This window comes from Corapipo altera, unplaced genomic scaffold, assembly GCF_003945725.1.
Source record: "Corapipo altera isolate COAL_440 unplaced genomic scaffold, ASM394572v1 58, whole genome shotgun sequence".
NCBI classification, from domain to species: domain Eukaryota; kingdom Metazoa; phylum Chordata; class Aves; order Passeriformes; family Pipridae; genus Corapipo; species Corapipo altera.
Window position 1 is genome coordinate 5,366,155 of NW_020884898.1, and position 12,107 is coordinate 5,378,261.

General features: G+C 40.8%; 1 protein-coding gene across 4 annotated transcripts in view; it reads left to right on the forward strand.

The window, feature by feature from the left end:
- Positions 1-12,107, forward strand: part of APP (amyloid beta precursor protein) — a 204,051-nt gene that overhangs the window by 90,977 nt on the left and 100,967 nt on the right. For all 4 annotated transcript variants that reach the window (XM_027648787.1, XM_027648790.1, XM_027648789.1 and 1 more), the window contains exons 4-5: positions 7,203-7,315; positions 8,782-8,975. In XM_027648787.1, coding sequence (XP_027504588.1) covers positions 7,203-7,315; positions 8,782-8,975 — 307 coding nt within the window. The remainder of the gene's footprint in view (positions 1-7,202; positions 7,316-8,781; positions 8,976-12,107) is intronic.

Here is a 12,107-nt window from a genome sequence, read left to right on the forward strand (position 1 = left end):
GAAGAGCTGCAGAGGAAGGAGGAAGAAGGTTTGAGAATTAACTGTTTTTAATGTATGGCACCCTATGAAAATGAAGACATAATAATGTGAATTAATTACATGTATATTTCTTTGTATATAGTTGATTATTTTAATCCGAACAAGTGTACTTTGATGGATTGTACCTGAAGGGTTTTAACCCTTTGACTCCAGAATTTTGTATGAGGTATTTGGACTTGCCAAAAATCACAGTAGGACATGTGATATATCAAGACTGGAGCTCCTTGTTATCATGTACGTGTGGATATTTAGATGTCAATGAGTCCATTACAGTGGGGTTTTCTTTTACCTTGATCTTGTGTCCCAAGTGTATGTTTTGTGCCATCCCACTGTCACAGAAGAGTATCTTAATTGTCATGATTTCTCAACACTGTTGTAGGAGCATCAGGACACTAAAGTATAGTACAGCTAGAATTACCAGTCAGTTTTTAATCTAATAGTAGAGCTTTGCTCATCCCAAATTGTTGCCTTTTGTAGCCTAATAAATGGATAAATGTTGTGAATAGTGAAGGTGTTTTACTTGAGAGATACTGCATCAGAGTGTATTTGTTGCTATGCCTACTAAATAAGAGAAAAATAAACCACTTTTCAGTGGGTGTACTCTTTACCTTTTCAAGTTTGGTTGAAAGCAGGAATACAGAAGCATTCGAGGACTTTTTTGAAGCAGAAAAGAATAATGAAGCTAGAGACACTTGCTTTGATGCTGTGAAAATGTTTGTTGGAGAACCACTGGCCTTTCAGATGCTTAAAGCATAGTGGATGGCTTTGCTCAAAAAAATAATAAAAAACCTCTATGGGAAATAAATTTCTGGAACTTAAGGATGATACAGAGAAGTGTCTAGGGTCACTATTGGTTTTGGCCGAGCCTCTGGAAGACAGAAGACCTGTAGCTGTTCCCACTTCATGCTCCAGAGGTGGATGTGCAGATTGTGCTGTCATTTCTGCTCCTGCCCTCGAATTTCGGGTCTGCATTGCTGTCTGTGTGCAATGCTGAGGGTCTCTAACCGAAATTCATATAATAGATTACAGATAAAATGGTGGAGTGGGAACAGTTTTCCTACAGAGCTGTTTTTGGAGGAAGTTTTATGGGCAGGAGTTTACTCAACAGAAAAATATACATGGTTCAGGCTGCTGGGACACAGATGTCTTATATTACCAGCCCCTCCTTGCCTTCCTGTTGGCTCATGATTAAGTATTAGGGAGAGGCCTTTAGGTTCCATTTTAAAATTAGATTTGAAATTGAAGAAATCTGCAAATCCCTTGTTTACTATAGACTGTTAAAATCCTTCAAACTAGACTGATGTTTAATAGTGTGACTTAACATGTGTTGTGCTCAAGTTCAAAATAAAGCCTCGCCATGGGCCGAGGAAGATGTCCATCCCTAGGGGCTGGCACTGCAGCAAACTCTCCTTCAAACCAGGTTTTGACAGACACAGCCTCTCCCTCTTCATCCGAAGGTACAGAGTCTAATATAGCGAATGCACTCTGGTTCATTTTATCGCTGGGTAATTGTGCTTACTGAACCATTTTACTGAAAAATTAAACACATTCTTAAAAGTATCTACGTGCTTCCCATCTTCTTTTCTGGACTTCTGAAGAAAAGAAAAAGCAGGTTCAAGAAAGCATTGCTGCTTTGCAGTTGAGACCAGTGTGTTTGGCTTGCAGATTGATGCAGGTTGTAGTTAACTGTTAATTGCCAAGTGAGAAAGCATCACACATAAAGACTTAGGTGAGCATCGCAATTAATGAAAGTGCCTAAAGTTACGTGACTGCTTAAATAGATGCAACAGTGTATGTGTAGCATAAGTGATGAAGAAATGTGGCTGGGCAGGCACAAGGGCTGGCAGAGGTGTTGCACCAGGGGAGCAGGGCAGTGCAAAGCCTCGTGGCAGTAGGAAGGGAAAGATGCAGGGTTGACTGCTCTTTGGTGCTCATACGGAGTGTGTGATGGCTCTGGATAATCAGTGCAAACTCTCAGGGAAATGACACATTTCTCTGAATGTTCTCAAATATGTACTGTGCAGGCACTTGAGCTTGTAAATTTGTGTAAGCGAGGCCCTTGTTCTCATCCGTGACGCTAAAATGAAGCCTTGAGCCCTATAGCCTCAGCATGTGTGCTGCCTCCTCATGCTTTGTGTGAAAGTGCTCCTCTGAATGTAATTTGAACATGCTTATTTTTCGGTTTGGAGCCATCTGCTAGCAGGTGTTTGGTTTTGTCACAGATTTTGTTTTGTTACCTTTATCACCTTATCTTTGCTTTCTTCCTGTGCAATGTTGGATGGATGCTCACGTCCCATCTACTCTATGCAGTGGCTGGAAAATCTGCTGATGAGGGCCATGTCTCACGCAGTATTTTTATTTTTAATTACTTTACCCTGATATCTTCCATTAACCAACTAGGACAGTCATCTTGTTATGAGCGTGCCTACTTGCTGAGCTTTTTTCTTCCTAGAGAAGTTTTAAAAGAATGTGTGAATGATTGCCTTCACTATAATCCTAACTCTTTTATTAGAGGTTGATTCTTAATGCTTTTCTTAGTATTTACTGTGTTGAAAAATGAAATTTCTGGGCCAGAACTTCTGGTCTTACAGCAAAAAATCTGTTGTTGTTCCAAGAGTATTTTTCAGTGGATAGGATGTCCTTGACTGAAATAAAATTATTAATTTTATTGTTGTTGAATTATGTGTGATACACCAGGGTGGGGCAGTCTGAAGAACTCTGCAATCAACTTGGTGAAGAACAGGTATTAAGAGGGGGATTACTGACCTTGTGGGGGTTTGAGTTGGCAAGAAGCAACTTGTTTTTGCAGCAGGTTCTTGGCCTTCAGCTAAATGAGGGGTAGACACAGGGTGGTGGCTTTTAATGTGGTAACATGACCTCTACTCAGAATTCTCCTTTAGGGTTGTTTTCTCCAGATGGCCAGAAACTCACAAGCCAGCAGGGTCTGGTTTTGTCCAGCCCTTCCCTGCAAGAGTGGGTAAGCAGCTACTGGAACCCAAGTAGCTATTTTATTGATGTGTTGGATCACTTGAGGGAGTTTAGTGATTTATGATCAGCAGACAAAGGGTGCCATCATGGTTTATTATTGGAGTGCCTCTGCAGAGCACAGATTTCCAGCTGTAATCAAAATACAAGAGGTGCTGAAGAAAGCAGAGAAGTACTGGAAAACAGGGATAAATATGAGGCAGAGGTAGTGCTGGTGGTGGTAATGATTCCAACCCTCTGTGGTGTGGATTTTGTACAAATTTTGCAAGTCCCACTTGGAGTGGTGTGGTCAGGGCTTAGCTATGGCTCACTGGGTAGGTGGAGAGGGAGCAGGGACAAGGTGCTGGTGAGAGCAAGGGGACAGCTTGGGCCCAGAGAGGATTTTAAAGCAGTTCTGCTGCCTGGGGAAATGCTCATGCAACTTGAGTGTTGCAGGCACGGTGTTGAGGACAGCCTCGTGTGGTACAAATCAGTATGTTGCTGTGCTGGAAATAAAAATAATGCTGGAGTTGAATTTTGCAATCCCAGCACCTAGTAGTAGCAATTACAGCCAGCACTGAGCTGGAATTCTCCATCAGTCAGAACAGTGTACTAATGCACAGCTCTCAGTCATGATGTGTCCTGGCAAAGAGAAGCAGTATTACAGTTTTTCCTCACTCTTACAGCCATACACGTTTCTCCTTCTCTTTGGAGGCGCAGGATTGCTCTCCCTTCTCATGTGCTTGTCTCCCCTGTGTATTCTGCAGGTTACTCGTTCAAAAACAGCAAAGAATCCTTTAAGTCTTATGACTCAGCAGCATCGAAAGTTAAACGTGTACTGGAGTGATACAAGAGGAAGCTTGCCTGCGAGACAAAAGTGTTAGAAGTGCTTCTTTCTGATGAATTTCTGTTTCTATTAGACTAGCCCAGGCAAAATAAATGTTGCAACTGTCAACTGAATTCAGTTTATTTCATCAAACTGCTACTTGAACACTGATTTATTTAAAAGAGCAACAACAAAAATAGGACAAAAGTTCAGAGCTTTACACTTAAAATTCAGTAGTAATTACCATGAAAGGAACAGGAGCTTTGTGTACATCTAAATAATGGACAGAGTTCAATTTTATTTGTAATAAAAAATAGAACTGAAGGCAATAGAAATCACATGTTGCAAGTGATTGCTATTGCCCAGATTTTCACAACCCTAATTTATTATAATTCTATGTAATGAGGGAGTGTTACATTGAACAACCATCTTTCTCCCCATGGATATTAGTGTGCTTTATCTTATTAATTGCACGCTCACGCATACGTGTGATGACACTGCAATGTCTGCCCTGGCTGCAGTGCCCAAAACTTTGGACATGCAGCTCTCCCTCTTTTGTTTGGTGGCTGTAACTCAGGGGTACATTGTATTTGTTTCTTTTCACGAATCCCAGAATGGGTAAGGTTGGCACAGGATTGCATTCAGATAGCTCTTGAATATCTACAGAGAGGGAGGCTCCACACCCTCTCTGGGTGATCTGTTCCAGTGTCCATCACTGCACAGAAAAGAAGTTCTTCCTCATGTTCAGATGGAACTTCCTGGGCATCAGTTTCTGCCCATTGCCTCTTGTCCTATTGCTCGGCACCACCGAGCAGAGCCAGAGCCTTGCCCTGACCTTCAGATACTGACAGACATTGATGAGGTCTCCTCTCAGTCATCTCTTCTTGAGGTTGAACAGGCCCAGCTTCCTCAGCCTTCCCTTGTAAGAGAGATGCTCTAGTCCCCTCATCATCTTTGTGGCCTCCTCTGGACCTGCTCCAAGAGCTCCATGTCTCTCTTGTGCTGAGGAGCCCAGAACTGGACACAACATTCCAGAATGTGCCTCACCAGGGCTGAGTAGAGGGGCAGGATCACCTCCCTGGCCTATTGAAAATACCCTTCCTAATGCACCCCAGGATCCCATTGGCCTTCATGGCCACAAGGACATGCTCTTGGGTCACGGACAGCTTGTTGTCCACCAGGACCTCCAGGTCCTTCTCCACAGAGCTGTTGTTTTCCAGCAGGTGAGCCCTCGCCTGTCCCGGTGCCTGGGGTTATTATTACTTTGTTTTACTTCAGACTGTTCTTCTGTGACCTCCTCCAACCTGTCGAGGTCCTTCTGAAGGGCTGCACAGCACTCTGGGGTATACCATTAATTGCCTTCTAACTTCATACACACAATATTGTAGTCATATTACAATCCTGTTAACATCCCCCCTGTTGAGGGGAATGGAGTAGTTTTGTGCAGACATTATCAGGTGTGTTTGTACTTGGACTCGTACCCATGTGTGTCAGAGAACAGGTAGCACAAGCTCACACACAAACATCAGATTGAGTTTGCTGGAGTAAAACCCACTCCAGGATTTTGTTGTTGTTGTTGTTTTATAGAAATGTTTGCCCTAAAGACTGCTTTGAATGTTTTTCATGCTTGAACAGCTGGAAAGGTATAACTGCAGTTCTGCATTAAGTCATCATGTTGTAGGAGAGCAATGTCAACATGCTCTTGAGTCTTCAGCAAAGCAGCCCTGTGCTTGCCTAGTGCTCAGGTACTTTACTAAATTGAAGCATTAACAATTGCCAGTTACTTATGGACTGAGTTACTTCGGGTTTGTGATAGGCTGGTCCCCTACAAAGCTGGAAATTTGTTCAAATTTCACTGCAAGATTAGTATGTTATGCCACTGGGAGCAGAGACTGTTAACCGAAGGTGCAAATTTTGTATTTTGGGTTACCAGAAAGTGTTCTAACTCATTCTTTTTGCAGGTTTATTTTGGACACCTCTAGGAAGCATTTCTGTTAATAATTTGCAGGCATCAGAGTATGTTAGGGAAGGTAAAAATAAGAAAATCTGTTTTTTCCTAGACTAGCTAGGTCACTAGTGAAGTGACTTAAGTAAACTAGTTACTAGTTCCTGTAAACTGACTGACTTTAAAGGCTTCAGATCAAAAGCACTGAAATACAGCAAGGAATTTAATATGAAATACACATATTGGTGATTAGCTAGTTTTGAAACTGACTTTTTAATTGTAAACCTCAAGGGCCACTTCATCAGCTCCCTGAGATGACCCTCTGCTGAACAGTAAACTTGTAGTCATCTCATTTTGATTAATTAACCTTTTATTACATCCTTACAACCATTGGACCACCTGGATACTACAGGCTGTAGTTTTTTGGAGGTTACAGACTACAGGTCTTCAGGGAGCTGATGATTTGTGCCAGCTGAGTGATGTGCTTTTGCAGTCCAGTGCCTGTTCAGTGTAACAGACTTCTTGAAAGAACTCTGTAATTTCTTCCATAAAAATTATCCTTGAGGGGCTTGGAGGTTATTTAATTATAAAACCAGAATTGTACAGAATTACAGTGATTTTAGTCTAATAAATCATGTTACTGACCATCTGAGTTTCTTCTTATTTGTGAGCGTCCTTCATTTCATGAGCATGTATATTTTTGTTCTACTTTTGAAGACAGAACAATGTCTGGTCGGTTATGTCCTTGGTGAAGAGCCATTTTTCCCCACTTCAGTCTGACCAGATACTCTGGTGATCATGAAACATATTGTTCCCTGGCTGATGAGCTCTACTTGCTTATCAGCCATCTGGGCTAACCTGAATTCATCTGGCTGATGAAATGAAGTTGCAATGAAGAGGCTGCATCAACAAAATAACCTAAAGTGTTACTCTTAGTGTTGTGGTTCATGAGAAATGCTCTTGAATTGTTTGGAACAATTTGTTGGTGTCAGATTTGTTTTGTGTGCAAAAAATTAAGTATTTCAGAACACTTCACACCCTCTCCCTACTGCTATTAAGATGAAAAATGTAGCTGTTCTTCCCTGTCCCCTTTAGTCCCCTTCTTGGAGCTTGATCCACCATCCCCTGACTTCATGTTGCATCACACATGTCTGCAGTGGGTCCTGCAAGTTTCACCCAGAGTATATGGAAGTTAGAATATTACACTGAGGTTTTCATAACATAATACCTCTGACATAAAAGATAGGAGCTACTTTCCAACGGCAAGTTGGAAGAACGTCATAATGGAAGCACCATTTCTCTGCAAACAGACCCTGCCACTCATTCACAAAAGCTGCTCTATACCTACATAGAGGTTTAACAGAATAAGGTATTGGAAGCAAAATTAATATTTTTTTTAAATTTTTTTCTTCTTTTTTTCCCTTTCAGTGGGTGAGTTTGTGAGTGATGCCCTTCTGGTGCCAGACAAGTGCAAGTTCCTTCACCAGGAAAGGATGGATGTGTGTGAAACTCACCTGCACTGGCATACTGTTGCTAAAGAGGTATATTCATGTCTTAAAATTTCCTGCTTTCCTTCTTTAAAGCTGTGTCGTTCTTCTGAGCATGACTTTAAATATAGCAGCAGCATGGAAAACAAAGAGCAGTATTCTGAAGGTTTGGGTGAATGGCATTTTGTTCTGCTTTGTAAGGGAGGAAATGGGAATCTGAGCACATCAGAGTCCATGACTGGATACTTACCATTGACCTTTGAACAATGACCTTGTTTTATAGCACTGTTTTTTTCCTCACATCCACTCCCACACCCACTGTGTTTTCTGCCCCCTCTGGCTTCCTGTGTTAGTGCTGCTTTGGAACTAAATGCCTAGACTTTGCCTTTAATCATCATCCTGGATGGATATTATCCATTATTTATTGTGGATATTGGTATGCTAGGTGCCCACAGAAATCAAAGAGGCCTTAGGGAGAGCACTGCATGAAATTCAGCAGAGAAGGGTAGGAGAGCTGATAAGAATTAGGACTAGCCAAACACATTTTGCAGTCAGGCACAGAATTTTTACAATTTACCAATGCTTTACTGAAAACAGAAATAATATTATAATTGCTAATGTGTCTTGGACATCTTTTCCTTATGTAGAGAGGTTTTAGAAGTAAAAGCTGAGATGAGCTTCCAAGAAGATTTCTGGCTGCTATTTTATTTGGAACCTCTTAGTTTGTATGTTATCCCACCTTCTGGAGATGAAATTTGAAATGTGCTCAGCAGCTTCTCAAATTTTCAGTTTTTGCTTGAATCATACTTAAATGAAGCATTTAAGGCACCAACCTTCACACAGGGGAATTCTAGTTCATTTTGACTACTTGCAAACTTGGAATGGCAATAGCCTAGAAGAAGAACCCCGTGCACCACTGAACTATTTTCCTTTTTTCACCTGTCATACATCACTTTTATCTTTCTGTCCTACATCACTGTATCTTTAAGGTATAATTTTGCATGACTGTTTTCCAGACAAGGCTAGGAGGAAATTTACTACCAGAGGTATCAGACCAGATACAGTGTGTTTCCAGTATGACAGGTATTTCAAATATTAATCTATCCTGCAGTGAACTCTTCAATAGCACTAGTGCATCAGAATTGGGATTAATACATCAAATTACTGTTCTGTCTTCAAGTTTGCTGTTTATGAGGCAGAGCCTGTGAGTGTTTTAGACAAGAGGATATGGAGTTGTCATGTATATGAGAGGAGACAAGTTTTTCTGTACTGGGAAAAACTGAAAGGAGAGCTTTTTGCTTACAGTGGTTCTGTGGACAGAGCCAGAGACCTACCTACAGTCAGGCAGGGAATGCAGACATGACCTTTGAAATTGCATTTCAAAATTCAGAGATCGTGCAGTTCACCAGCTTTGACTTCCTAAGGCGCAGCCCTTTCATGTTTTCTCAAGGTCTGTGACAGTTTTTTCTCTCTTCCTCCATGACAGTATTGTTGCTCTTCCTTTTTTCTCTTTTCTACAGTCCTGTAGTGAGAAGAGCATGAATCTACACGACTATGGTATGCTGCTGCCCTGTGGGATAGACAAGTTCCGTGGTGTGGAGTTTGTCTGCTGCCCCTTAGCAGAGGAAAGCGACAATCTTGATTCAGCTGATGCCGAAGATGATGATTCAGATGTCTGGTGGGGAGGTGCAGATGCAGACTATGCAGATGGAAGGTAAGAGTGACTTTGCACCCTTCAACTTGTTATGAGCATCATATTAAAGATGCCAAAAATCTGTCTAAAAGACCTCAGTGCGGAACAGTCACTGCTCTGTATACGTGAACTTGCGCCTGCGGTGATCAAAAGCATCAGTGTTCTGTTCTACTCAGTTATTTTTTCTTTCTGCAGAAAAGCTTATTGTTAAAATAGTACTGCACTTTTTGATACCTTTGTAATTTCTTCAGTGAAAAGTATTGCCATATTTATAACAAAAATGCTTAAATATGTACTTTTGGACAACTAACGATAAATAGTGTACCCTTAAGATGCTTCACGTGCAGTCTGGGGTCCTGCAGCAGGTAATCAGCCAACATAACCAGTGAAAGTTTTGAAATGTTTTCATTTGTAATAGGTGTTAGTACTGTAAGAATACTTTTCTGCTGACAATTAGTTTCTAAACAGGATCTAAAAGAAAATGTGTTTCAATATCTAGCCTTTGACGGAGTCATTAACACACTGCTGTTAAGGTGGAGCATGGAGGTTTCCTTTACAAGGCAGTTGTAGATGGGAAGATGCCAAACTTGTCTTTACCCTGCACGTCCTCTGTGCACATAACTCTCCAAAATGGCTTTCTTCATGAATCTAAGGACTGTGTGCAAATTCTGTTCGTGCTCCCCAGGCTTTCATCACTTAGGACTGTGCTAATGCAGTGTTTCTACTTCTTAGAGCTGATATGGCATCTTGGTACAAATAATACACAAAGTCTGAAACTTGGGGCTGGTTTCAAATGGTTTCAAGGAGAACCCTGAAAATAAATGGAGTCCGAATTACTTGAATAATGCAGAAAGTTAAGAGTTCTGAATTGTGTTATGTTTGGACTTTTTAATAATCTAGATGGAAACAATTTGAGGAACAGTGCAGAGATGAAGGACAGAGGTTGAATGGCCGTAATTTGGTGTGATGAGATGGCATTACGACCTAGAATAATTAGACACCATGTCATGGTGGGCATCTAAGTCTTTTGTGACAAAGCGTTAGTAAGTCTTGCAGGGAAGAGTGCTTTGTGAATAAAGGAACAAGTTTAAAGTAAATATTTCCCAGTGGTAATTTCCAGGTTTTTGTCATAAACAGTAGTGAATGGTCAGGACTGTTCGATACAAGAAGCATCAAACTTTGCAGATTCCATCTTGATCCAAGACGGATTCCGTCTTGAAGCTTTGCGTATTCCATCTTGGGCTTTCTCCTGATTTGTACTTCTAACCTCTGTCAGTGTCACTATTTATAACCCTTTCTGCAGTATTTGTAGAGCATCTTTTTGACTGTTGCTGTGCCATTTCTGTATATTTCATTTAGGTTTTGATTGGATGTTTAGATGTTTTCTTATAATAAGAAGTGAGTATAGACCTTGTTCTAACTGGGACATTTGCTTTTTTCATCATATATATACGCATGGAATATAGATATATAGATCTATCTTATATACCTATTTCCTGTGTTATGTAGGTAACTTATATTTATTATCTATACACCTCTATATAAAGGACATAGAAATCTTTTCTTTCATGTATATGATCAAAGATTCAAAAATTACTTTAAATAAGAGAGCTCACGGGGGTGTATCTATAGAGTACTTCTGTTTGCAAGACAAATATCCCATTTCTTTCTTTTTTTCTGTTTGTCACTGAACATTTAATTTACTATTCTAGTCCATTTTGTTCCTCATAAAGTAGTTTAATATCTGAAGAGATGAGTTCAAGAATAACTTCATAAATTTTGTATCCTCTAGGAATGAGAGCTGTAATTGCATTTAAATCCATTTCTGAAGTTCCAAGCAAATAGTGATTTATTTTTCCCCCTCCCACAGAAATGCTTGCAAGAGGAAAATGAAAGATCATTTTATGGGGCACTTGTACTTCATCTGCAGATGAAGAGCCAAGCAACTGGTAGTTCTTTTAGACTGACTCACTCCATTTCTTGCTGCCTCTTCAGCTTCCCAACTACATTTAAATTTGTGCATTGGAGCCAGAAATACTCCTGAAATTCAGTCATATAAAAAAAAAATTAATTTCTTATGCAGCAGTGGGTGGTAATTCAAATTTTGTATTGAAGTATTTTCCTCTCTCAGGAACTGTGATAGCTTTTCCTTGGGTCAGGTCAACTGAGCACAAGTTGTTGGTGTCTTCCAGTTGACAGCCTCTAACACACCCAGGGTGTGCTCCAAATCACGGGATAGGTGCTGTGCCTTCCAAGGATGGCTCATTCTGGGGCATTTGTGTGTTTGCTCTGCCTGTCGTTTTGGTGGTCACTGCTACAAGTACTGGAAATGCTTATGTTCCTGCAAAGACACAAAAAGCTGAAGCTGGTTCTTTAGGAGAAGGATTCCATGCTGTTGCTCTGCCACAAGTTTGAGGCAGGAATTCCACATCATTCGTGTTGCAGCAGTTACTGGGTTGGCTTATTCTACCCGTTTCTTCCCATAAGTCATCATTTATGGCTAAAATTAGTTGCCAATACCACATGAATACTCAGAGGTGAGACACCCAAGTCAAAGTGAAGGTGATGTGTTTGAGTTAGAGGTGACAAGCTGGAAAGCTCAAAACTCTGTGACAAGGCAGAATCCAAAAAATGTTGGTGGTGTATTTTGAAGTAACGTTATTACTCAAGCTGTTCAGATCTAAATTTTGAAATATTTGCATTTACGATTGTGAATATTTAGAGGAAAGCACATTATAGCCATTCATTTTGTAAATGCCCTTTTTCAGACTGTGTTGTGTTTTCACCCCCAGCAGTTGTCCCTGGGGCACTGTGTTTTCTTTTTTGCTTTGTCGAGGGTGTTTTCTTCTGTACAGGGAGAAGCAAAGCAGTGCGGTCATAGATGGACGTTCTTCCTCCCCAGCATTTGACCACCACCTGGGTCTGAATGTAAAAGGATGTGGCTTGTTGGCAGTACTTGGAGGCAGGTGGGAGGGCGTATTTTGGTGACAGGTGATATATATCTATACCCCTATTTTGTTCATGAAGCCAAGAGGCAGAATCCACACATGCTTTTGAATTTGTGTGGTGTCATGCTCGTCCTGAAATAGTCTGTAACTCTTGAGAGGTAAAAGCGTTTGTCAGCAGTGGCGTTATCCACACTTTTAATTAACA